The 25,724-nt window shown below is 54.1% G+C and overlaps 1 protein-coding gene across 1 annotated transcript in view; it reads left to right on the top strand.

Moving 5' to 3' along the window:
• Window positions 1–25,048, top strand: part of FAIM2 (Fas apoptotic inhibitory molecule 2) — a 33,743-nt gene extending 8,695 nt beyond the window's left edge. Inside the window, exons 6-12 of the mRNA XM_004778846.2 lie at window positions 4,574–4,624; window positions 4,965–5,004; window positions 5,770–5,807; window positions 6,340–6,427; window positions 6,678–6,773; window positions 8,460–8,513; window positions 21,434–25,048. Coding sequence (XP_004778903.1) covers window positions 4,574–4,624; window positions 4,965–5,004; window positions 5,770–5,807; window positions 6,340–6,427; window positions 6,678–6,773; window positions 8,460–8,513; window positions 21,434–21,583 — 517 coding nt within the window. The 3' untranslated portion in view covers window positions 21,584–25,048. The remainder of the gene's footprint in view (window positions 1–4,573; window positions 4,625–4,964; window positions 5,005–5,769; window positions 5,808–6,339; window positions 6,428–6,677; window positions 6,774–8,459; window positions 8,514–21,433) is intronic.
• The last annotated feature ends 676 nt before the right edge of the window (window positions 25,049–25,724 follow it).

The following is a 25,724-nucleotide window of genomic DNA, read 5'->3' on the forward strand; positions in this document are numbered from 1 at the left end:
CAGCTGTGCTAGGCCTGCTTTTGGGCGGAGATATGGTGGAGAGGTTGGCTTGGCCTCCTGGACCACCCCAAGTCCAGAACAGTCTCAGAGTAGGCTTTGAATTAACACAAGCCAGCCATAAACTGACAAGAAGGAGAGTCGTCCTGGCCTCTACAGCTCTTTAGAGGAGCAGAGGAGTGGAGAGGTAGCTCAGTCAAGTTGGGAGTCCCAGGGGAGGAGACATTCACACCTGGAACCTTACTTAAGGCGTAGGGCAGAGGGCCTGTCTGCAGACCAGACGGAAAGGTATACAACTAGGGGAACGGGGAGGCACTGTGTGGTAAGCTAATGAGACCCCAGGGACTGCCCCCGGGCCAGCCCACATGGCAGGTTGGCATGGTTCCCAGCACGTCAGCACCGCCTGGCAGACTCAGGTGCCCTGAGGACTCAGGAATGGAGTCCCCAGGCCCTTCAGCAGGCCTTCTGTGGGAAGGTCGGCAGGACTCCACGTCCTGAGCCGACGGTGGCAGGGACACAGCCCAGGAATGAGCAGACTCGGAAGTGGGGGCAGAGCCCACCCCACTGAGGGCAGGCATGAGAATCTGGCCTATGGATGGCGAGATTGAATGGTCCTTCACCTCCACATCTCTGGACAGAAAGCGGAGATATTCCCCCCAGCTTGGGGGAGGAAGGGGTGGGTGGAGAGACGTTGGGAGTGGGCATGGACCCTGCGCTTTTTATGGGGTGTCACAAAGCCTTGGAAGTACTTGCAAATTCTACCACCAGGATGCTGCCCTCTTCTCCAGAAAGCCAGCCTGTGGCTCTGCCCCACCCCAGCCCCTTCCCTCTTCTCAGCTCTCTCCCCTTTGCCCCCCTGAACCTGCTTCTGGGTCTGAGACCTTATGGGTCTCACCTCCTACCACATACCAAGCCCCTAATAGCAATAAGAATAAGACCACTCTTCCCATGGTGAGGCACCGTGTCAGTGCTTTCCAGGTATTATCATTTGATCCGGAAAACAAGCCTACCAGGCAGATACTGGGATTATCCCCATTCTACAGATGAAGACTTGAGGCTCGTGGAGAAGTTCTTGCTTCCTAAGCCTTGTAGTGTTGCGCACTTCCCCTAAGTGCTGGCTGCCTCCCTGCTGCCCCGGGATTGGCCCTAGAGCGGGACACACCGAGGGAGGACACTGGGTTTGGACGCTTTCCTCCACCTGAGCCTCACTCCCTTGTTCTGACACTCTGTAAACAGACCTTGGCTCCAGCCCAGGCCCTGGGGCCCCAGCACTGACAAGCAAGTTTCTTTCTTTTACTTCTGTGACTCATTCTTTGCCCCCTGGGATGGTGGCCTAGTCGAGGCCCCAGTCATCTCCCTTAGCAGGGCTCCTGCCGTATTGTCTGATTATTGTCTGATTGCTCCCTCAGGGCCCTATGGTGGGAAGGAGTTGGGGCTGTGGGTATGGGGGGTGGGGGTTGACAGGCAGAGGAGGAAACGGTAAGACCAGAGCCAGGAGAGGTGGGTCAGAGCCTCTCTGGGAGATTGTCAATCTAATAGATTGTCAGTCTAAAAGTAATAACAACTCCCACTCTCAAGTCCTTACCCTGTGCCAGGCCCTGTGCTAAATGTTGGGGTGCGTACTCTCTGTCCTGCTACAGCTCCGTGAATCAGTACCAGTATTGCTGTTTCACTAAGGAGGAGACGAGGGGGTTCTGCAATTAAGCAACTTGTTCAAGGTCACACAAAGTGGTAGAGCTAGGCTAAGAAAATGGGTGTTGGGCTCCAAACGGGCGCCGTAACCCCTGGGGGGATGATGTCCCTCTGCCCTTCCTCTGATACCTGGTCTTGAGGGCTGAGGAGCTGTGGGCCAGGAAGAGAAAGAGACTGGGTGGGCTCTTGCCCTTCGGATACTCCCAGTCTGGAAGGAAGGCAGGACTCACACCCAGGACGCACATAGACAAGGGTGTTGTTATTATTATTATTATTATCATCATCATCAATATTGCCAACGTGACTGACCAGTGACTCAAGTTGAGACCAGAAGAGAGTAGATCCTGGAGTGTTTCTCAACTGGGGCCGGATAATTCTGCTGTCCCTCACTGGTCCTTGGCGCTAAGAACTCCTCAGTCACTGGGGCAACTGTCCCCCATCACTTGAGAGCAGCTGAAGTAAAGGAGAAGATGATGATGGAAAGGTCCTATTTGCTAAATCCAATAGGCTTTTCTCCGCTCCTACATCCCCTATGCTTTTGGATTTCATCCAGATGTATTTAAAGGTCACCTAACCATTGCCAGGCCCCAGGTTAATCTGAGGAATGCAAAATGAGTAGGTCACACCAGATGCTACATCTGGGCAGGGGTTCAGGTGAACAGGCCCGTAGGGTGTGGGGCGTGGGCTGCAGTTAAGCAATGTCTATGGTGCACGGAGGGAGCCCCTCTGACCCAAGCCTCAGGCATCCCTGCCGGCTGGTCCTTCCCAGCAGGAGCAGAGGGTGGTGGGCATTTTAAGAGGGTACAGAGGGCAGGGAGGAGGTTGGCAGGGCAGATCAAGCAGGGCTTTGCCAGGTCTTTGGGAATTCTAAACAAGGGAGTCCCAGGGTCGGGTCTATCTGGGGCTTAAAGGGTGAAAGGGAGGGCTGGAGACAACAGGACCAGACAGAGAGAGGCGGTCCCACCTGAAAGGGTGATATTGGGCAGGGAGAGAAGGTGACAGATCTGAACGCAGCCTGGGTAGGAGGATTGGCAGGTCCCCGTGATTAATCAGGCGAGGCCATCAGAGAGTCAAGGATGCAGAGTTCTCTGGTTGGGCGATGTGGATGTGCGTAGTGTCCTCTGCAAGATGAGACTCAGGAGCAGGGGCAGGGAGGAGGACAAGTTCACTCCTGACCTGCTGGGTTTGGCACATTTCTGAATGGCCGTGTCTGCCGAGTTGCCAGTTGCCTGTTCAGGTCTGGGGTTGAGAAGGAACATCTAGATGAGAAACAAAGGTGTGGGAGCCGTGAGCCTTTGCCTGTTAGAGGGAGTCCTTTGGGGGAGTGAGCCCCCAGGGAGAGCATGAGGGGACATTGCCTGGGTGGGACTGGGACGCTATATCAAAGGAACGGGGACTATTTAGATTCTCTGAAGGCGACTGGGAAGGAGTGGCCTGGGGCATAGGAGGGGCCCCAGGAGTGTGTCATTTTGGAACCAGGGGAACAATGGGAGTGATCAGATGTTGAAAAGTCAGGTTAAGACAGGGACTAACAAGTGTCAGCTGGGACTCAACAAGGTCACAGGGCTGTGGCAAAGCCGGCTCTCATTAAGTGGGGCTGGGTTTGGGTTTGTGGGGTTGGGGAGTAATGCAGGGATGGAGATGGATACTATGAAATGGGGACAGCTGTTTCAAGAAGCTTCTCCAGGAGGCTGGATGAAGTAGCCGTAGCTGGAACTGGGGAAGATGTTGGCCGAAGATGGGAAAGAACTGAGGAGGGCTGTGTGGGAGGAGAGGCACCAGCAGAAAGGCTGAGGTATTAGAGAGAGAGATGGTGGGACCCCTGAGTGGGTGGGGCCTGGAGCCCAGGCTGGGGCGATGGGCCGGGGATGGAAGGACAGGAAAAAGGGCACACAAATGCACAGTACAGTGTTTGCAGATGGCAGGCGGGGAACCAAGGGAACCCCACGTCATCTTGAATCTTTCTGGGATGCGTCAGGCCAGATATGCAGGAATGAGGCAGCCTGGGATGTCTGTGGGTGGGGGAAAGATGGTTGGAATTGCTGCTGGTGGGATAGGTGATGAACCCAGGAGGAAGAGGGCCCTGTTGAGGGCCCACTGGGGGCTGGAGACCATGCACTGATGCTGGCACCAATCTAGGTAGGCATGGACACACGCCTGGAGTCCTCAGCCCCTCGTCTTCCACCTCCTAGACTGGTCCTCACCTCCACTGCTGTCTAGAAAATTCTCAGTCCTCAGCCCTTCCTGTTGCTGGATGGCACCTGACCTCCCAGCCGGTCATCCACTGGACATGGCCTCCTGATCCGGAAATTCACGTCACTAGTATTTCCTGCCTGGGCCAGGTGCTGGCGGGACAGATGAGGGCCCGTCCCTTGATTCACTTGCAGTCTAGTTGGGGAGACCAACAAGAAAGCAACAAGGTGATGACAAGTAGTGAGCAGGGCGGGAGGGGACTGACCGAGGCAGTGTAGGGCAGTGGTTACAAGCTAAGACTCTGGGGCAAGAAGGTTCGAGGATTACATCAATTATTAGTCCTAAAGCACTTCACACTCTGCCGGGCACACAGAAAACTCCATATGCAAACTTACTATGGAGTATTGAGTGTCTGGGGAGGCCACTTTGGACCGGGTATGAGCTGCCCCATGGCACCCCTGACCCAGAATTTCCTGAAGCTCGTCCAATGCCCATTCCTGTCTTTTGGGATTGGATGGCCCACCTGCCTGTTGCCAGGTTCTAGGACGACTGTAGTCTTCAACCCCCTTCCCCTCGCCCAATCTTACTGCCTGACACCTGAGGGCAGGGGTGGTGGAGAGGAGAATGAGCAGGGCATTGGCTGGAGGGACCTTGGGGCATGGGCTGACTGGCCCCTCCCTCTCTCTCACAGCGCTGTATTCTTTGCGACCTATCTGACCCTGGCCTGCTGTTCTGGACCTAGGTATGTGATGGCTCGAGGAGCAACTTGTGGGAGCACGAACAGGGTCTTGAAAGTTCAGGCCCTTGTCCTGCCCGCCCCCAGGGTACAGTGCATGTCTGAGAGGGCTCTATCCTCTGCCTCTGTCAAGCCTGCCCCTCTCTCCTTCACTTGGGGCCTCTGAGGTAGCAACAGGAACGCGTGGATCCACTGATGGGGGTGCCTGGGGATGTGGCTGAAGGAAGGGACTCTGAGGAGTGGGGATGGGGGCGAAACCGAGAACCCCTCCCCGTGGCAGTGACCCTGGCCTGTGCCTATTGGTGCCCCCCACCTTCTCCTCTGACCTTGGTGTCTTGCCTTGCAGGAGGCATTTCCCCTGGAACCTGATTCTCTTGACCATCTTCGTAAGTGATGTAGGGGTGACTGGGGACAGAGGCTGAGTGGAGATGGTGGGGGGAGGGAAAGAGGATGGGCTTCGAGGGCCAGGAAATCTGGGCTGGGGATGTCCAATGTGAGGTCACTGGTGGAAGCAAGAGCATCCTCATCCCACTTCTGCCACAAAGACATCCCACCTCTCTTTCCAGATGGGCTTAGTCTCCCCCAACTCTATCCACTGTCTCTCTTCTTTGTGATGTTGTTTTTTTTTTTTTTTTAAGATTTTATTTATTTATTTGACAGAGAGATCACAAGTAGATGGAGAGGCAGGTAGAGAGAGAGAGAGAGAGAGAGAGAGAGAGAGAAGAGGCTCCCCGCTGAGCAGAGAGCCTGATGCGGGACTCGATCCCAGGACCCCAAGATCATGACCTGAGCCGAAGGCAGAGGCTTAACCCACTGAGCAACCCAGGCGCCCTGTGATGTTGTTTTTAAGAGGTTTGAATGAGGCATCCTAGGAGCTACCGATAATGAACAGTAGATCATAGAAAGGTGGGGAGGAGGTGGAAACAGGGCTGCCAGAGAACGAAGGGGACAGCTAGTGCTGGCCTGTCAGGACACTCCTCAACCAGGCCTGAGCTGTGGAAGTGAGTGTGGGGGGGGGGGGGGTGGGGGGCGAGGCAGACACAGAGCTGAAGGAAGCACACCAGGGGTGGAGACCCAGGCTGGGCCTTGGAGGTGTCTGGTCCCCGAAGGCTGAGTTCTGGAGCATTCCCTCATCCTGCTTTTCCTTCCAGACCCTGTCCATGGCCTACCTCACTGGGATGTTGTCCAGGTAAAGGGAACAGGTGGAGGGGGATGGGCCACACTCTGAGGGGATTTGCTCCTGAACACATCCCTTCAGACAGCAGTCAGATGGGGAGGGGGTTCAGGCAGGCAGGAAACATTGGCCTGGAGCCCTCTTCTCACACATTCCACTCAACAGTGACAGTGGGACCTGGCCAGGTCAGCGAGGCAGAGGTGGGGAATGGAGAGGAGCAAGGTAACCTCTTGCGCTGCAGCTTAGAAGACCCCAGACTGGCTGATCACCCCATTCCCTGTGAGCCACCTCCTGGCGGCAGCACCAAGCCCTCCCCACCCTCCTCCACTCCCACATTCTCAAGATCCTTCTGACAGAAGTTTGAGTCTAAGCAGGCTCTCAGGGAAGAGGCTGGGAAAGCAGGGAGAGGGAGGACACTGGGAAGGGGGCAGGGTGAGGACCTGAGGTCAAGGGATCAGGGACTGAAGGAAGATGGTGGGCCTGGGAGGAGGGCCGGGGAGACCAGAAGGCCCGCCCAAAGCTGAGCTCCTGGCCTTGCATCCTGCAGCTACTACAACACCACATCTGTGCTGCTGTGCCTGGGCATCACGGCTCTCGTCTGCCTCTCTGTCACCGTCTTCAGCTTCCAGACTAAGGTCAGCTTCAGGCTCGCGGGCAGGGCAAGGCCTCTGGGATGGGGGTGGAGGGGAGCTCCAAGTTTGGGTCCCTGGCTAGGGAGAGAGGTGAGGGGCGAGTGGGGTCTGGGGACGCCTCCTGGAAGAGGAATGCAGGCTTCTGCCATGTAGGCCTCCGCCTTCTGGCCAGCACGCTGCCCAGCGGGGGCCCCCAGAAATGCGCAGCCCTCCGGGGCAGGCCCCACAGCTGACGCCTGTCCTGTCCCTGTAGTTCGACTTCACCTCCTGCCAAGGCGTGATCTTCGTGCTGCTCATGACGCTCTTCTTCAGTGGACTCATCCTGGCCGTCCTCCTGCCCTTCCAATATGTGAGTCCTGCCTCCCAGCCAGGCCCGGGGAGGGAGGGAGAGCCCCCCTCGCCCAAGGCTGCTGTTTCCTTCCCCACCCTCCAGGGAAGGCCCCGAGCCAAAGGCCTCCAACTTGCCGTCCTGTCCAGCCCTCCTGGCACCTGTCCTGGGCTGGTTGGCAGGATAAGCAAACAAACAAGGAGGCTTTTCTTGGCAGGCCTGGGCACCTGCTTGCACCATGAGCCACATCCGGCTTCACCTTTCTCATTCTCCCCTCTGGGGGGAAGGGGAGGCCGGATGTGTGGGGAGCATAGCACATTTAAACCCTAGACAGAGAAGGGAGCACAGGAGATCCAGAGGACCACGTGGCCCAGAAGGACCCTGGGGAAGGGCCCTGGAGCTCTCAAGGGATCAGCCAAGTACAGAGCGACAGAATCTGGCTGGCCAGGCAGGCAGGAGGTGGGGCAGTGGGGCACTGAGCCTACCTCCTACCCCATTAGAGTGTCATCTCAGCTGTCCAGTTGGGCCTGGGAAATCCAACTAGCCCTGAACAGGTTCCAGTGACTGAGGCAGTCAGGCTGCTGCCGATGGAGAAGGGGGCAGACTGAGGGCATCACAGGAGGGACTGGGGTTTAATCCTAGGAACCCAAGGGATGAGGCTATTAGACTTCTACTAAGGGCTCAGTGCTTCTACCCCCACCCCAGCCCCCACCCAAGGCTCTTCTTAGCCACCTTTGGTGCAAAATTCCACTCACCCCCCGTTGCCCCTTTTCTGCCAGGCTAGGGCCAGCAACCCTCGCTCTCCCCTTCCCCACCCCACCCTGCCCAGCCCCAGCCCCCAGGGTATTGGCTTCAAGTCCAGGACATGAGGATTGGTTCTAGCGTTTCCTTGGCACTTTCCAGGATCCTGTTGACGAAGGGAGGAGCCGGAGCTGGTCTGGGGGCCCTCTGTGTATCTAGGATGGGGGTGCGACTACAGGAAGGGGCCTCAGAGCTTCAAAGAACCCTTTATTGACTCAGGGGAGGCTAATGGGAGGCTTGTGTTTCCAAGAATATTCTGGGGGAAGGCCCTATGGAGGGGGGCACAACTGAAACTTGCAGGGTTTCCATACCCATCTGGACGCCCCAGAGACCTAGGGGGAGCCAAGGTTGGGCAGGGGTGCTGTTCCTGTCTCTGCAAACAGTCCCATCATGCACAGCTGCCAGGGGCTCCAGAGGACCCTCCCCACCCTCCCACACCCCTCTGAGTCCTTCACCCCTTCAGACAAAGCTAAGGAGTGCTCCTACAGAGGAACAGACAGACCCCGCACAGGACAGGGATGAGTTCACCCTGGGGGAAGTCAGCAGCTTGAGGCCAGGCTCAGGCAGGGAGGATGACAGGGGTCCTCCAGGGTGAGTCTCCCTCATCCAGCCTGAATCTGGGGCTGTGCGTGCAGGGAACAAGTACCATCACCTGGGAACGGCCCTGCCAGTCCCTCCATGATCACCGCTATCCTGGGGTTCCCCAGACCCACCTGGAGCCCACAGAGAATCACGGACCCCTCGGTGTTCTGGGGCTTCTTAGGGACAGCTGAGGGTCAGGAGGTCCTGTGAGAGATGGAATCCACCAGCGAGGTCTGTGCTGTGTCCTTTGGTCTCTGGACAAAGCCCTCCTCCCTGCACCCGTCATCCCCATCCCCCTAAACCCATTTTGTGTCTGCTCCCCAGGTGCCCTGGCTTCACGCAGTGTATGCTGTGCTGGGAGCAGGCGTGTTTACGTTGGTGAGTGTGGCTCCCTGGGGGGGGGCCCCGCCTTCTCAGCCTCTGATCACCTCCCCAGGTCCTTCCACTGTCCCTGTCTTCCTCACAGTCCTCCTCCCTGACACCATAGGAAGCTCCTGTGGGCGGGTCAGGGCTCAATGCCACATTCAGGGAACTCTCTCTGGTCTCCAAGACACACCAGCTTAGCTTGGCAGAGGGTGGGTAGGGAGGGAGGTTGTAACAACAGGATTAGAGCTTCGGACAGAGCTGAGAAGACGCACTCCTAGGCCCTGGGGAGGCCAGTGCTGCTTGTGGGGATGGGAGAATGAGGGTGCCCTGGCCACAGGGACTAAGTTAGTCAATGGTCTCCTAGGGGTAATCTGGGAAGGCTTCTTGGAGCCAGGGAGATCCCAAGCGTGAGAGAGGCACTTAGTTCAAGCTCACTTGTGGTGACTCTCACTGAACTGAGAGTGTTGAGGACAATGACAATGACAATAAGAGCAATAGCTAATAATTATTGAGTACGTCCCCCCACCAGCAAGCCCTCTGTGTGCATTTAATCTTCACCGTAACTCTATAAAATGGGATCTATTGCCATCAGATTCAGATGAGGAGCTTGAAACTCAGAGACTAAACGACTTGCCCAAGTTCACATCGTTAATCCTCGGAAGTGGAGGGTGGGATTGTGACCCCGGATGGTCTGACTCCAGAGCCCCAGTCTGGGTATAAGGCCACATGGGGGAAGGCTGGCGTGGCTGGAGCAGAGGCCCAGGAGACAGGAGGTCTCCAGGGACAGACAACTGCCTGGAGCAGCCCACCACAGGCCCTTTGCTCAGGTGGGCTCCAAGCACTTGAACGTGATGCTGCCCCGGGACACCCCCTACCACCCGAGGTGGGCAAGCCCATCTTGGTGATTTCTCAGAGAACACACAAGGTAAACATCCCTTGCTAGCACAAGCCACCACCCGAGCCTCCTGTCCCTCCCCCATTGGAATGTTTAGCTCAGCTCAGTCTGGCCAGAGTTCTAGGCTCATTCATAGGGTCCACCGGCTTGTGGGTGACACACTGGAAAAAATGGAGGGTCAGAACCAGGAACAGGGGTTTTGAGGGGTGTGGACAAGGAACGAGGTTTGATAGATTGAATCATTCATCTCCGCGGGTCTTTATTGAGCAATTACTATGTGAGATTCAGAGCTCTGTGCCCAGGGCACCGTGGTCAACAGGAAGAGCACAGTGCGTGGCACATAGTAGAGTTCAGGAACTGTTTTCGGAATGAGGAAATGACCTCTGGCTTGGAAGCCGAGGCTGGAAGGGACTGAAAAGGAATCTAGTGAAACTCCAAGCCCTCCCTTTTATAGAGGAGAAAACTAGACCACAAAGAAGTTAAATGACCCTCTGGTTTCCTAGCAAGATAAGGGCATATCAACTAACCATGGTCTTGGTCATAACTAGGTTAACCCATTCATTCCAATTTACCCAGAACTTGCCCAGTTTGAGTACTGAAAATCCCACTTCTTGAGGGAACCCTTAAATCCTAGGCAAATCGGGAAGGTTGGTCACCCCACCGCGCTAACTTCTCTTGGCTCCTGCACCAACACTCCCTCCTCCAGGCAGCACCTACTTAAAACAGATTTCAGTGAGGAGGATGGGGTAGGGAATAGGGCCAGGAGGAAAGAGAGAGGCCAGGTCACACTGCGGGGAGTGAGCCTGGAGACCTTCAGAGGGCGCCATTTGCCAGGGACAAATGGAAGAAGCGGGGTCAGTATTGCTGGGTGGAGTGAGAGGTGGGTGAGCCTCGGTGGGGAGTTGGGGAGTTTATGTGGCTTCATGGGGATCGGGGCACAGCTAGTGTGTCTGCTAAGCAGGAAGGCTGTATATACATGTAGGGCTGGATGAACAGTAATCTCTTAAATTTGTTTAATAATCCCCTGTATTATTAGAATAATAAAAATAATCCCAGTCATCTATTCCACCCTTTACATTTTACAAAACACTTTCACACCTGTTGCCTCATTGGATCTCCACCACAACTCAGGGAGGGAGGCAGCGTCTGATGTTACAAGACCTGCTTTCCACATCTGAAGCCCTGGGTGTTACAGGCTGCCACAGATTTCTCACTGCCAATAAGGGGCAGATGTAGGACAGGACCCTGTCCCCAGCCTGGTGCCATTTCCAGCACCCCTGCAGTCCCCCTTCAAGAAGGCAACTCTTAGAAGCTTGGAGTTGGTAAGAAGCTGGAGCGTTCTCTCCAGCCACCCCCCTGCTTCTTCCCCCCAACGGCATTGCCCTCTCTCCTGTGTTATTCCCGTCAGCTGTCAGCGTGGGAACAGGCTAGAATTTCTCCCGTCTGGAAACACACACACACAACAACACTCTTGACCCACACCCCCTTCTAGCCACCCCCATTTAGAGCAAAAAGCTCTATTAAGGAATCTACACTGACTATAGGCACCCCCCGCCCCCCCCAGGAAGTAGAGCTTTCCTACGAAACCTTTCGTAAACTGGAAGAACGAAAAGTGAAGAAGCAATCACCATTAATTTCTATGGAAGAGATTCTGAGTGTCCCAGACCCCAAAAATGACCTCTCTTGGGTTTTTCTGCTGCCTTCGGTCACATCTTGCGGACCTTATGCACAAAATAAATAGAGATAAAGCACAGGAGCTCACAGACGCAGCTCAAAGCTGCAGCGGCTTGATGCCAGAGATGCTGGGTACAGTTCCCAGGTAAGGAGCTTGGGGGCGCCGCTCGCTGCTGGGGGTGCGAGCTGTCTCCGTTACAGCTCTCACTGCAAAGCAAATGCTGGAGATGCTACAGCTGCCTTTTTTTTTTTTTTTTTTTTTTTTTTTTTTTTTTTGATAAAAGTGAAAATCCTCTTTGGATTTCTTTTGGCTAGCGAAATCAGGTGCTACTGCAGGTCTTTTGTAAAAATGAAATGGCATAACTTGAATTTTCGGCCAGAGTGGGGACCTGTATTTCCAATTCTTCTCCTCCCTTCTCTCCTCCCAATCCTTCTCCGGTTCTCTCAACCCTCTTAATGCTCTCACCAGGTCAGCCATGGCCTCCATGTTGCTAAATCCAGAGGTCATCCCCCAGCCCTCACCTTGCCAGACTCAGCCTCTTTGATACAGTTGCTCATTCCTCCGCCCAGAAGCTCCTTCTGCCCCAGGCATCTTGGACACCAGCTGTCTGGTCTTCCTCTAGCCTCCCTACTCGCACTGAGCACCATGAGGCCATCGGCTCTTCTCTCTCTACCCTCACTGCCTACAGGATCTCAGACTGTCTCAAGACTTTGAATACCATCTTTTAATGCTGATGGCCCTAAAACCTTATCTCCAGCCCAGACTTCCAGACTAGAATTTCCGGTTGCCTACTCAGTATCTACATTTGGAAATCTACGCGGCACCCCAAACCTATCATGCAGAAAACTGAGCACCTGCTCTCTCCCTGAACCCCTGTTTCTCCCACAGCTTTCCCATCTCTGTTAATGACAACTCCATCCTTCCCGTCACTCAGGCCAAACGCCCTGCTGACATCCTCCACTCCTTCGCTCTCTTCACACACCATATCTGACCCCGCAGCAAATTCTCTTGGCTCCACCTTCTAGCCAGAATCTGACCACTTGTCTCCACCTACATGGCCACTCCCTGGGCCATGTCCCAAAGTGCTCCCACTGGTGGGGTCCTCACAGTCTGTGCTCAATGGCAAGCAGCTAGAGGGTTCCTGTTAACCGTGAATGAAGTCGGATCATTCCTCTGCTTGGCCTTCAGGGATCGCTTCCCAGTCCTGCCAGCCCCTGCTGACCTCACCTCCTCCCATGGCCCCTTCCCCCACTCTGTCCTTGCTGCCCCTGACCATGGCCGGCTCACACCCAGCCCAGTACCTCTGCACCTGCCTCCGTCCATCCCCTCAGATCCCCTCACAGCTCTCATGTCCCCGCCTTCAAGTGTTCACTTTGTTTACAATCCTGTGTGACTGAGCCTGCACACACGCCCACACGTGAACGCACGCACACACACGCACACAACTCCCTCCTCCTCTTCCCTGCTTTATTTCTCGTCATAGCACTTCTCATCCTCTGACATATGCTTTGATTTTTCTGATTGGTTTAGTTGATTGTCTCCCTGCAGCAGAATTGAAGTCCCTTGAGGGCAGGGATTTCCGCATCCCTGGTGCCTCGAATAGTGCCTGGCATGCAGGAGGCACCCCCTTGGTGTTTGTGGAGTGAATGGCTACCTGAGAGGCCCAGCTGGCTGAGGGGCCGGGCCGGCTGCGGGGCTGGTCAGAGCAGGGCAAAGAGCCTCAGTTGCATAGTGAGTCACAGGGGAGGAGAAACCACAGCGCCTAATTACAAGTTAATGTCTCATTAGGAGAACAACACACAGAAAGGCCAAGGCCAGGCTCCTCCTGCAGATTATGTAAACAATGGTTAGGAGCACATTGTGTGACGCCCCCAGATCCATCCCCTGCCCCTCGTTCTCCTGGGTCACCAGGAGGGGAAGCAATCCCTGAAGGCCACAGCTTCCCTGGGTCCCCTGGGAATGGAAAGAACTGAGAAGGGGCCCTGGATTCGTTCTCCTCCTCCCCTGAGTTTCAGGTGGACAGAGGCCATCAGAGGCCCAGCCCCACAAGAACTGTCTTGGGGCCTTTCCATTAACCCCCACTCGGAATCTCCTTGGCCTCAGTCTGACCCTGCTTCCTGCATCCGCTCTGTCCTAAGGAAACTGTGGTCCCCTAGTCTCTTCATCTGCTTACCCTGGCCTCTCCTACCCCAGGAGATGGAGAATTCTCAGCACCATGAGGGGCCCTCCCAGCACTGTGGCTCCAATGAGGAGATAGCACTCAGAGCCTCCCTGCCCAGCTGCCCAAGGAGGGTGTGTGAGAAAGGAGAGTGCTGTCGGAGGAGGGTCCAGACCCCCAGTGAGGAACTCCCTCCCGGACCCAATCCTCCCAGCTGGGGCCTTGGAAGGGTGCTAGAATCTAAGCTTTTCCTCTCCTGGAGACTGTCAGCCCCTCCCTGACAGTCTTTGGCATCTGTGAGCTGCCAGGCTAGACGAAGCTGAGCTTGGGGGTGGGGAGCCTAGGCTTCTTGGAACCGAGGTCCTGCCTTGAGGAACAGGCCCCTCCAACACCTCACCTGTCGAGCCTTGGCGCATTCTCAAGAGGCTTTAGGTTTTCTGCCTCGCCCCTATCTCATACCCCCCACTGGGCACCAGACCCAAATGCCCATAGAAGCAGGTGAGTCAGCCCACAGGTAGGTACTTCAGGGTGGCTTCCTCCTCCTCACCCTTTGCATTCCCTCTTCTCTCATGTAGTGCTTTCATGTAGAAGCTCATGGAAGGTCAGGCAGGGGAGCGTGAGGGCTTGCCTGGGTGGGATGATGGGGCAAGGTAGAGGGGCTGGGACAGAGCAGGAGGGCTGGGGCAGGGAGAAGGAGAGAGCAGGTGGGGCCGAGGGCCTGGCCAGCTGGTTGCCCACTGTGGCTGAGCCTCTGTGCTTATAGGCTCTACCTCAGAGCTGGGCCTCCTCTGGGGAAGCTAAGGTCTCTATGCCACCTGAATGAAGAAGCCAAACCAGGAGACTTAGGAAAGGAACTAGGCACAGGACTTCAGAAATTAGTTGACAAGCCCAGTAGGAACAGAATTCTCCCCTGCCCAGCCTGGCCAGTCTGGGGACCTCAGAAGACATCACAGTCTCTGTTTTAAGAAAGATTATCAAGAAGCAGTGTGGATAGAGGAGAGGCAGAGAGACCAGATAAGAGGCCACTGCAGAGTCCCAGAGTCAGGGACAGGGTGGCAGGAAGAACATATGTTGGTCAGAACTGGATGCTTCAGGGCCCAATGGTGTTCGGATGAGTGAAACTTAGGTAGGAAGATGCTTTGTTTATAGAGGTGCTGGGTCTCCAAACCTGGGTGTTGGCCCCTGACCATGGGGAAGATGTGCACAGCCATCTGTCCTCAGCCCCTGGAAGAAAGGAGGGCAGAGACTGAGTCCTCAGAGCTGGTGTGGACCTATTTGTGCTGAGGCCTCAAGAGAGCATGCCCCCCACCCCACATACACTCCTACATACCACACGTGCCGCACAACCCCCCATGTACCACACACACCACACATGTACCACACATAAACCAAATACCACACACACCACACAACTCCTCCACATACCACATACCACATGTACCACACAACAACCCCATGTACCACACACACCACACACATACTGCACACCATGTATGTACACACACACACACACACACACACACACACACGGGCACACAATGTTAGCTGCCAAGGCTGGATGAAATCCCCATTTTCCTGACTCTCAGCTCAGTATTCTTTCAACTCTACCTCCCTGCCCGTTTCACAGGGAAAACAGAGGCCTCCTGACTAACTCACTCCACAGCAGAAGGACCCAGAGAGGCTTTCTCAACCTCTGAGACCAGGCTTTTAGCAGTTACTTCTATCCAGCCCCAACAGAGAATGTGTCCCCTGTGCCCCATGACTGGCCTAGGTCAGCCCCTACAGCTTCTGAAAGTTTCTAGAAAGAGACTCCTGATTGTCTTCCCACTTCACCCCTCTCCCTGCTTTTCTGGTCAGGGCCACAATATATATCTTATCTTCTTCATGATTAGACAAACACTTTGAAAAGCAAAAAGAGGCTACACAAACCCAAGGCAGGGTATGATATTTTTTTTATTTTAGTCTATTTCATCCAGAGCTTAGAAGCTCTTTTGCATCAGTTTTTTACATGAGCCTGAAAGATCTTTTGAGAACCTTCTCTGTTCTGCCACCCACCCTCAGGCCACTAAAACAGCCTTAACACCTCACCTGAGGCCTCATCTGAAGCCTCTGGAAGCCGAGTTATTATTTCCTCTGAGGGCTACAGGTTGGAGGGTGGAATGCTGGGTAATTGCTCCTTCAGGGGGAAAGTGCTCTTGGTGTCCCCCTCCCAGGACTCTTCTCAGTTTCACTTCCTGAGGCGCAAATCCTCAGCAACCAACCCCCTGCTCAAACCAAGCCCTTGAAACCCACAACTTGACCCAGAGAAGGCAAAAGAAGCCCCTCTCCCAGCCCCCAGGGATGGGGGACTCATGGAGAAGGGTGGCTCAGAGTTCCTGTAGGGAGCAGGAGTATCTAACTGGCATGCTGGGGCAGGGAAGGCACCAGTCGCTGCTCTCTTATCCAATGCAGAGCTGGGAAGAGGTGCTATCAAGATCTAGCTCATCATCTTAACTACTGTGACCCAGGGCAGGTTACTTGACTTCTCTGTGCTTCAGTTGCTTCATCTATAAAATGGGCTAATATGAACTAGTTCACAAAGCTGTGGTAATAATTAAATAAGATACTTTATGAAAGGAAAAATGAAAACAGCCTAGCACCTGGAACTTGGTACTTTTTCAAACTATTTTTTCAAAGTTTTTCAAACTTTTACTCTTTTTAAAAAAGATTTTACTTATTTATTTGACAAAGAGAAAGATCACAAGTAGGCAGAGAGGTGGGCGGGGCGGGGGGAGCAGGCTCCCTGCTGAGCAGAGCGCCGGATGCAGGGCTCAATCCCAGAACCCTGAGATCATGACCAGAGCCGAACACAGAGGCTTTAACCCACTGAACCACCCAGGCGCCCCTTGGTCACATCGAGCAGAAAGCCCGATTCGATGCAGGGCTTGATCCCAGGACCCTGGGATCATGCATGATCTGAGCCGAAGACAAAGGCGTTAACCCACTGAGCCACCCAGGCGCCCCATAATAGCTTTTACCCTTACCATAAATGTTAACCTTGTACCTCAGAGCACCAAATTTTGGAGCAGAGTACCTGGGGTTCAAATACATTCTCCACCACAATCTAGCCCTGTGGACTGATAATATCATATCACTTCCCTGTGCTTCCGTTTCCTTATCTTTAAAATGCAGATAATAATAGTACCCACCTGTAGGTTGTTGAGACTTGCGAGTGAATTAATATATGCAAAGCACTTGGAAAGCGCCTGGCGGGTCATTAATCAATAATATCACCTGTTAGCATTAGTCAGTTGCAAGATTTGAACCCAGGTCTTCATGACTCCCCAGTCCGTGTTGTTAAGCACTGTATTACTCTCGTGCCCTTCCTCAGAGGACCATACATGGGCTCTTTTACACACTCTCCTACACACTTTCATCCCCTTTATCCTGGGCCAGGCTTTCTGGCTCATGTGCCTGCCAGACCCTGTTCCCTAGTAGCCACCTGGAGGTGCTCAGGCCCACATGCTGGTGTTGTCTGTGCCATTGAAACTTTTGACACTCAGTCCAGTGAAGACGAGTATCTTCTATTGGTACCAGCCTCTCCTCCGCTCCCCTACTCCTTCACCTGGTCCTGCATCCCTGCCAAGGGCACAAGGACTTAAGGCTGGCAGCCTCTTCCTATAGACTCCCCCATGCCCAGGCTCACTCTCCAGCCCAGAAAGTGGGGGCAGGGTCAGGTAGGCACAGTGCTCACTGCAGCCCTCCCCAGGAAGCCTGCAGCCCTCTTGGCTGTGTGCTCTGTGCTTCTCGTCCCACCTCTTCCAGCCTTCTGCGCACGCGCGTGTGCGCGCAACCCCCCACCCCCACCCAAAGCAGTGTCACAAGGTGGAAGGAGAACAGGATTTGACAGTCTGTCCTCTTGGCTGTGTAAATCAGGCGAGTCACTTACCCTCTCTGTGCCCCAGACTCCTCAGCTTTACCATGGACACAATAACAGAACACCCATCCTGGAGGCTTGTGTGACGATTCAGTGAAAACACTCCCCAACTCTTTTTTGTGTGTGTTACTTTAATCCTTCTTTTCAAAATTTCTAATTAAATTATATATGAATACATTCATATAAAATGTATTATAAAATCAAATATAAAACATTTCAGTTTTTAACTCTGACATACTGTAGATAAAGCAAATGTCACTTGCACGGCCTTCACTACCGTCCTCAGAGGTAAGCAATCTTAGAAAGATCCCAGATCTTTCTATATGCATTTTATAGGTATCTGCTAGCTAGACTTCTATGACATGGTTTTGTGCAGGTTTTTGTTGTTGTTGTTACAGAAAGGGGATTTTATGATGTAGATTTTTCTGCAGCTTGTTCTTTTCTCATGAAATCCTATTTCAGAGCTGTTTCTGCCTCAGTACTGCTGCCCACAGTTTATTTAACCAACCCTGGTTGCGTGTTTGGGGTTTCCAGTCCTTCACTGTTAGAACCATGCTGCGCCATGGGGCATGTGCTGCTTTGCACACTAGCACCGCCATTTCTGTAGGATGGATGCCATCCATGTGTTATTTTGTCCTACTGATTCAGCGCATGGTAACCCCAGCTTTTTGTATCCAGTGCCTGTTTCTTGATGGCTCTGAGAGGGCCTCTGCATGGCATGGCTCCCCATGTCCTTTGGGAGGACAGCAAACATAAGCCTAGGTCCTGGACACAGCAGGCTGAGGCCAGGTGTGTAGCCAGGGGGCCCTGACCAGGCCCAGCTTGGCCAACAGGGTGGATGAGGCAAGTTGAGGCAAGTTGGCCTTTGGCTCTTCTGCCCTCTGTGCCCAGCCCCCTTGGCCAGTCGCCCCCCTCCCACCCCCGACCTGCTTCTCTATCAAAGTGGGAGACAAATGGTCTGGACCCAGCACTAGGGAAATGATCATTAGCAAGCCACTCTCTTGCTCAGAGACGCCTTTCCTCGTATGTAAAATAGTGATAATAATACCCACCTCCTAAGAGTGAGCCGAGAGAAAGGATTAGTGTGTGAGAGGGCGTCTCAGGGCTAAGTTAGTAGCCTCCTAGTTCCCCTCTGGCTCTTGCCCCCGAGACTGCCCTTCCTTCTTGTGCTCAGCTGGGACCTTTCAGGCGTCAGCAGTCAACCTGGCTGTTAGCGCTCAACTCAGGTCTTAGCCACCAAGACGTTAGCTATGACCAACATAGCTGCTCTCGACCAAGACGTTAGTCAGCACTGCTCACCACCACCCAAGGTCATCAGGTTCCTTTCCCCTGCAATAAGTACATGCTCCTAAAGGAATCTCTGACCATTTGCTTCATTAGACTTTCGGCTATCTAAAGGCAAACTCCCCAGAACATAGTAGGTGCTCGATAAATATTGTTGGGACTACTGAGTGAAAAGCTGTCAGTTGACTTACAGGTGTGAGGCTGCCGTGCTGGGTGGTACCAGGCAGTGCAGTTGAAATCTGGGGCAGGTTATCCCACGTTGATAAGCATCCATGGCCACAGACCAAGGGCAGGAGTAGAAATAATTTCATTCCTCTTTTCTGCACGAGCAAAGCCTGCTGGCTGCTCTAGGAGGCCTCCTGGGTGGGGGTTCCTTGGAGGAGCGCCCTGCACCCCCCCGTACCTGGTCAGGTCCAAGCCTTCTAGGTTGAGAGATTCAATTTCATTAGCTCACCCAGGGGTGACCGGGCTCTGAGAAATCAACGAAGCAAGCCACTGATTGATAAGCCAGATCAGCAATTTATTAACTTCTGCTGGCAGCATGACCGCTAAGCAGCCTGCAGCATTCGAGTCGGTCCCTCTCCTTGCTCATTCTCTCTGGAGAGGGCAAACTTTCGTGGGAATCCAATCCCAAATCAGAAGGAGCAGAGCGAAATGAGAATGGTTGAGGCCACACTCAGACATACATCCACCCTGAACACCACACCACAGGTGCTGTCCCATTTTGCAGACGAAGACACTGAGGTCAGGAGGGGACGGCTACGGAGGGATGGAACCAGAGCTCAAATACAAGAGTTCTGACTCCAGTCCTGGGTTCTCCTGCATCCTCCCCTCAACGCTGCTGAGCTCAGGGAGCCCGACCTGTGCTGCACAAGGTCCCCCCTCAGCCCCTCTTCAGTCGTCACCCCACCCACCCCATTCCTTCTGTTAAGCCTACACAGCGTCCCCTAGTAACGTTTCCTCCTCCTTGATGGGACATCTGGGACTCGGCAGCCGCCTATGACAAGATGTTAAGGGGGCACCCCTGCTTCTGCAGATAAATACAAACCCACACTAGGAGCTAGTGCATTGGGTTCTTGCCATGTGTCAGCCTCCAGGCTGGGCCCTTTGTGTGCCTCTTCCTCCTCACAACTTCAGGAGGCAAGCCCACTCGTCTCCCCTTTCCTGATATGTGCTCAGAGCTCAGGGACACCGCCTTGCCCAGGCGCTCAGAGCTAGTGAGGAGTGGAGATGAGGCCACAATTCATTTGGAGCTGACTTTCAAGCCCGTGCTCATAACCACCCCCACCTCCCCACGTTCCAGGGAGTCATGCCTTGATGTCCCGGATGGGGGAGATGCTCCCTGTAGGAACCTCTGGCCCCAAGGCTCTAGTCCCTCTCCCTCCATCCCCTTCCCCCCTGCCCCCACCATGCGGAATTCCTCACTTTTCACACCATAGCCCGTACCTCCCCAGGCCTTCTCAGTCTAGCAAACTCCTACTCGTCCTTCAAGCTCCAGGTAAAATGTCACCTCTCCTGGCCCACCTTCCTCCTGCTCAGTCTGCCCTAATGATGGCATTTACTGAGTTTTATTGTGATCATCCCACAAAGCAGTGAGCCCCGGAAGGCAGGCACAGCATAGTGAAGGCAGACTCTGCCAGCAAGTGGCCGGCGCCAGCTCTTGCCCCATACCTATTTATTGCATAATGAATGTTCCAGAGGACCCAAGGTACACAGGTCTTCCACACACGAGTGACGGAAGAGCGGGGCACAGCCCAGTTAGCAAGAATGTGAATGGATTTAAAGAATTCCAATCCCAGGTGGGCCAGTTCATGACCTTTGAGACACTGGTGGAACTTTTGGGTTTCCTTCTCCCCGAAAACTACACTATGCCTGTGAAACATCATCTGCTGTTTCTAGGGGGTTCTGCTTCCTGTGCTTGGACCCCAGAGAATCGCCAAGTGGGAAGAGCTTGAGTCAGTGTAGATGGTAGGAAGACCTGGTTGGGGGTGGGGCGGGCAGGGAAGAGCTGTCCTCAAGGGAATCACTGTTCATAGTCTGTTAGGCCAAGAAGGTGCCCTGGGGAGAAGGCATTTCCTGTCAGGAGACACGGTGCTATTCCTGAATAGTGGACCTCTGGAGCTGGGCTGCTCAGGTTCAAACCCTAGCTTTGCTGCTTCCCAGCTCTGTGACCTCAGGCAAGAACTTAACATCTCTGGGACATGGTTTCCTCTAGGAATAATCCCTACTTTAGGGATGTTATTAGGACTAAGTGGGCTAATGTCTACACAACACAGAATAAGTGCCTCTGCTCACTGTTAAATGAAGTGTTTGTTCATCTGCTAAAAGGAGGGCCCTGGGGCAATGGCAAGGAGACTAGGTTTCAGCTCAAAGCCTTCCCGAACTCCCTGCCACACTCACATAGGTCAAGTTCCTTATTATTAGCTACCCTCTTGGGACAATTCCCATTTCTCTTTGATTTCACTCATATTAATGATTACTTCCACTCTAGACTCTAAGGCCGGGATCTTGTCTGTCTTTTTATTTGTTTTTCTGTTTTTGTTTTTGTTTTTTTTTTTTTAAGACTTTATTTATTTATTTGACAGAGAGAGACACAGCAAGAGAGGGAACACAAGCAGGGGGAGAGGCAGAGGGAGAAGCAGGCTCCTCGCTGAGCGGGAGCCCAGTGTGGTCTCAATCCCAGGATCCTGGGATCATGACCTGAGCTGAAGGCAAATGCTTAATGACTGAGCCACCCAGGCGCCTTTGTCTGTCTTGTTCTTGACTTTTCCTTGTGCTTGGCACATAGTAGGTGCTTGGGGAGATAGGTGTTAATTAGGGATGGAAGGTGTTGGGAAAATTCCAGATTCTGGGCCATTCCAGGAGGGTCACTGAGCAGCCAAGCAGCAGATGATGGTAGCAAAATTGGTTGGGGGGTGGCCCAGATGGGGACACTGGGCCCCCTTGGTCAATGTCACAGCTGCTGGCTGGACTTCTGACTTCTCTCTCTTCCCCCTTCCCTCAGTTCCTGGCATTCGACACCCAGTTGCTGATGGGTAACCGACGCCACTCACTGAGCCCCGAGGAGTATATTTTTGGAGCCCTCAACATTTACCTAGACATCATCTACATCTTCACCTTCTTCCTGCAGCTTTTTGGCACCAACCGGGAATGAGGAGCCCTTCCTTCCTTCCTTCCTTTCAAGAGTGTCCCCCTTGCTGGTCCTCTGTCCCTCCCTGTACTCTCCTGCAAGCCCAGATGTGAAACTAGCTGTCAGCCCATCTTTTGGCCTCCCCTCAGCCCGATGCTTGTCCTCACCCTCTGCAGCCTTGTACCCCAGCATTAGGGGCCCCACAGAACCGAGGTCACACCCTCTCTCTCTGTGCTGCCCCTTCCTCCCACTTACATCTCCTGAAGTGAACAGTCAAGACTGGAGACTCCTCTGGGTTTGAGGACCGAAGGGATGAGTGGGAGGAGTCCAGCAGGATTCCAGAGGTGGAAAAGAGATCTCAGGACCGTAGCTGAAGTCTGCACCCCACTGAGGTTCCTCCTAAGGCTGCCCCAGCTGTGTGGGGTACATTGTCCTGTGTCAAATCCACTCCTCTGTTCTTTCCTTCTAGATCAGGCATTGACACTTATAAGGGGGTGTGAGGAAGCTGGGAGAGAAAGTGAGACTGTTCTGCTGGTGGGGGGATGTGGATTGACCCAATGGTTGTCCCAGGCTGCCCATCCTGGCAACTATAAGACTAGCAGCATATTCTAGGCACTTGAGCACTATGGCCCATGGAAGAGGGGCAGGAAGCCAGAACGAACCATCTGCACTTGCCTTGGTTTACCCTCCTGGGTCATGAAAGAACTCTGTTGGGGCAGGAGGTGGGGACAGGGGACCTGTCCAGGGGCCATAAGGGAGATGGGGGGCAGGTGGTCCTTTGAGAGGTATGGGCTTTGTAGTAACACCAAGACACCCAGCCCTGCATCTCACGGTTGGTGGGGGGACGGCATTTGAAATTGGCAGGACTGACTTCCTCTCACCCTCTTCCCTGGACTCCCTGGGCTGTCCCCCAACCTCGGCCTGAGGCTGAGTGGAGTGCGTGGACCCTAGAGGATTAGATGCTCCGATAGAGAGGGAAGGTTATACTAGCTGCTGAACTAGCCCCACTGGGAGGGAATCCTGCCCTGCCCTGAGGTCTTTCCACACTTCTTTCCTAAACTTTCCCCCACCCACTGCTGCCCTGCGCTGGTGGATCCCCAAGCCAGGCCTCCTGAGGCCTCAGTTGGCAGTGCCCATATTCCTCCCCCTGGCTTCTCTGGCCACTCAGCCCAGAAGCCTAAGCCCCCCCCCCCCTTCATTCCTTATCTCCTTATCTCTGGACTCTGGAAGCCGTTCAGCTGATGCTAACAGCCAGAGCCGGTCCTTCCAGCTGGTCCCATGTGATGAGGTTGGGTCTCCTTATCAGCCTCCAGGCCTCTTAGAGCTGAGACTCGATCAGGGTGTACGTCAGCCCCCCAGCAGGGCCTGCAGGGGAGGGTATGATGGGGCCATACCAGGGGGAAGTGTGCAGCCAGCACCTCGAAGCCAGCTCTGCGCGGGTGGAAAGTTACCGGGTGGGGTCAGCGAGGTTCATATACCTGGACCTTCCCTTGGGCTTTCCCTCCAGGGCTCACCTCTCTTCCCGGTGCTGGGGGCTCTTTTGCCCTTGGAGAGAGTGACTAGGTATGTTAGCAGTCTGTTTTGACTCTTCCTTCTCCACCCTTCCTGTTTTCAGCTTTCAAGAAATATTGCAGAAGCATTTAAAATTTTGTTCCCCCTTGGGCATTTGAGGAAAGAGGGAAGCAAGAACGGATGGTAGTGTTTGTGCATGAGACAAAGGCAACTGGGAGCATGGCTGGATGCCTACTGTGTGCTGGTCTAAATCCGTCCATTAAAGCAATCCTGTAAAGGCAGTCGTCTGCACATGCTGATCGCAGAGGGCAAAGCTGAGGTGGTCGAGAGGATTGGGAGCAAGACCAAGGGCATACAGCTAACCTACTAGACTGGGGCTGGAATGAGACCGGGTGGTCAGGCCAGACATCCTAGGTCTCCGGAGGATTTGTTGTCTTCTGTGTCTCCCCGGCTTCCCCCTTCCCCCCACTACCACCACCAAATTTTGTACTCTGTCGTTTCCATCTTCTAGACACAAGCTGGGAAGCAGGATTCTGGTGGCTGATTCCCAGCCTCACTGCCGACAGGCTCATGGTATTAAGTTGCGAGTAGTTTCCAGATTAACGAGATGGAAGACCTCGGCCTGGGCGGTGCAGGGAGAGGGACCAGAACACATTTCCCCTGACTTCCGGGTCCATTTGCCACCTTTCCTCCAAGGTCTGTTCACTTCCTCTCCAGTTCCAAAAGGGTCATTCAGCCCAGGCCTTGGTCATGCTTCCCAGAATCCTCTTGTCCAAGTTGTCCTCTCCCTAGGACAGTTTATGCAGAAATAGGCTTGAGAAGCTGATCTGGGGCTGAGCTCTGAAAGGTTGAGGGAAGGAGGTAAGCCCTCAGCAACAAACAATGTGACTGGGCAACTTGGCATTCTGGAAGCAGGGGCAGTATGCCACAGACTCTCCTGTGAGAGGCCCCTGAGGGATCCAGAACATGCTGAGCCAGCAGCAGAGCTGGGGCTGGGAGCCCTGCTTATCGCCTCCCCGCCCCCAACTCAGGCCAGGAAGAGCCCAGGAACACCTGGCTGCGCCTTTGAAGGAGGAAGGGCAGAGGAACAGGAATGCAGGATTAGGAGAAACTGAGAAACCAAAGCTAAGCAGGTGCCACAACCTGCCAAGGAAAAGGAGAACCTGTGGGACCTCACATTTTTGGCAGGGGAGGGGCTGGGCCAAGGAAGGGGTAGGTTGGATTTTATAGAGCTCGAGGCAGCCAGGAATCTGATAATCTGTGATGTCAGGTCGGAGGTTTCCTGCCAGGAGGAAGACAGAAAGACAGATCAAGAGATCCTCTCCTGGCTTTGCGTCTGGGGTCCCAGGAGGCACAGGGAATTCCCCGGACTCCTGCCCCAATTCCCAGGCACGTGTGTGGCTCCTGTGTTGTCTGAGGAAGCCCCAGGAATCTTGTTCTTCCTCCCAGGGGAGTCAGGAACCCACAGATACCCTTATTTCAAAAGGTTCTGCCTCTCCCTCCCTGGCCCTCCTGGGACTAGCCCAAGACTTAGCCTTGCTCCCGAGAGCAGGATTTCACGCCAGCGCTTTGCTGCCCCCCGGTGGTCGCTGGAGGAAAAGCAGGGCCTGGTTCTGCGGGCGAGAAGCAGAAGGGCTGTGTGGCTTGCTGGCTTCAGATAGGATTCATTCACCACCCTTCTCAGACCTCCCCAGACCTCTCTCCTCATCAGCCTCTGATTGTTCCCTTTAGTCCAACCGTTGTCACATCTTTGGGACACTGTTCACCCATCTCCTAGAAACCACCCTGTGCCACCCAGCCCCGGCCCCAGAGCTTTCCCTCAAGAGACTGAGGGCAGACACCTGCCACCACACACAGTCCCTCTGGCCTCAGCCCCTTCAAGCTGCCCAGGGTCCGAGTCTGTTCCATTTCCTGGCATCACCTTCCCGGTCTGTGACTGACAGGAGATAATAATAAAATTATGACATCTGAACCGTTTCCTTCGCCTGCCTTTTGCTTGTCGCCTCAGTTGGCCAGGAGGCCGTTCGTGAGATTTAACTCAGATTTGATGTGAAATGTTCATACCAGAGCTCTTTGTCCCCACAGAGCTAAGTGTAAATTAAATCTCCACACTTACCTTGATGTGGGAAAAGAAACACTGGGGGCACCTGGGTGACTCAATCAGTTAAGCATCTGTCTTAGGCTCGGGTCCTGATCCCAGGGTCCTGGGATCGAGCCCTGTTCCAGACTCCCTGCTCAGCGGGAAGTCTGCTTCTCCCTCTCCCTCTGCCCCTCTCCCTGCTCATGCTCCCTGCCCCCGCAGGTGAATACAAAATTTAAAAAACACTGGTCCTTCTGTCAATATATACCCCTTGTAGCGGCTCTTAGGATGCTTGTACCTGTCACTGCCTGGCTGGAGGTGACTTCCAATAGCAGGCCTTCCTTCTAGTTCTGTCCCTAGAAAACCCATGTCCCTAGAAGGAAGCCTATGTTGTAGCTGGAAGGATCCTGAAGATGGGCAGCTTTAGGCATTACTTCTCCCATGAAGCCTTTCTCAGCCCCCCGCCCCGTGCTCTGGCCACTCCCTCCTCAGAGCCCCCTTGCCCTGTACCACCCTGGCACATTTTAACCTCTCCTCCTGTCTGCTTGTATGTATGATCCTTTAGATCCTTGA

This window comes from Mustela putorius, unplaced genomic scaffold (assembly GCF_011764305.1).
Source record: "Mustela putorius furo isolate JIRA1106 unplaced genomic scaffold, ASM1176430v1.1 tig00537227_pilon_pilon_pilon, whole genome shotgun sequence".
Taxonomy (NCBI): domain Eukaryota; kingdom Metazoa; phylum Chordata; class Mammalia; order Carnivora; family Mustelidae; genus Mustela; species Mustela putorius.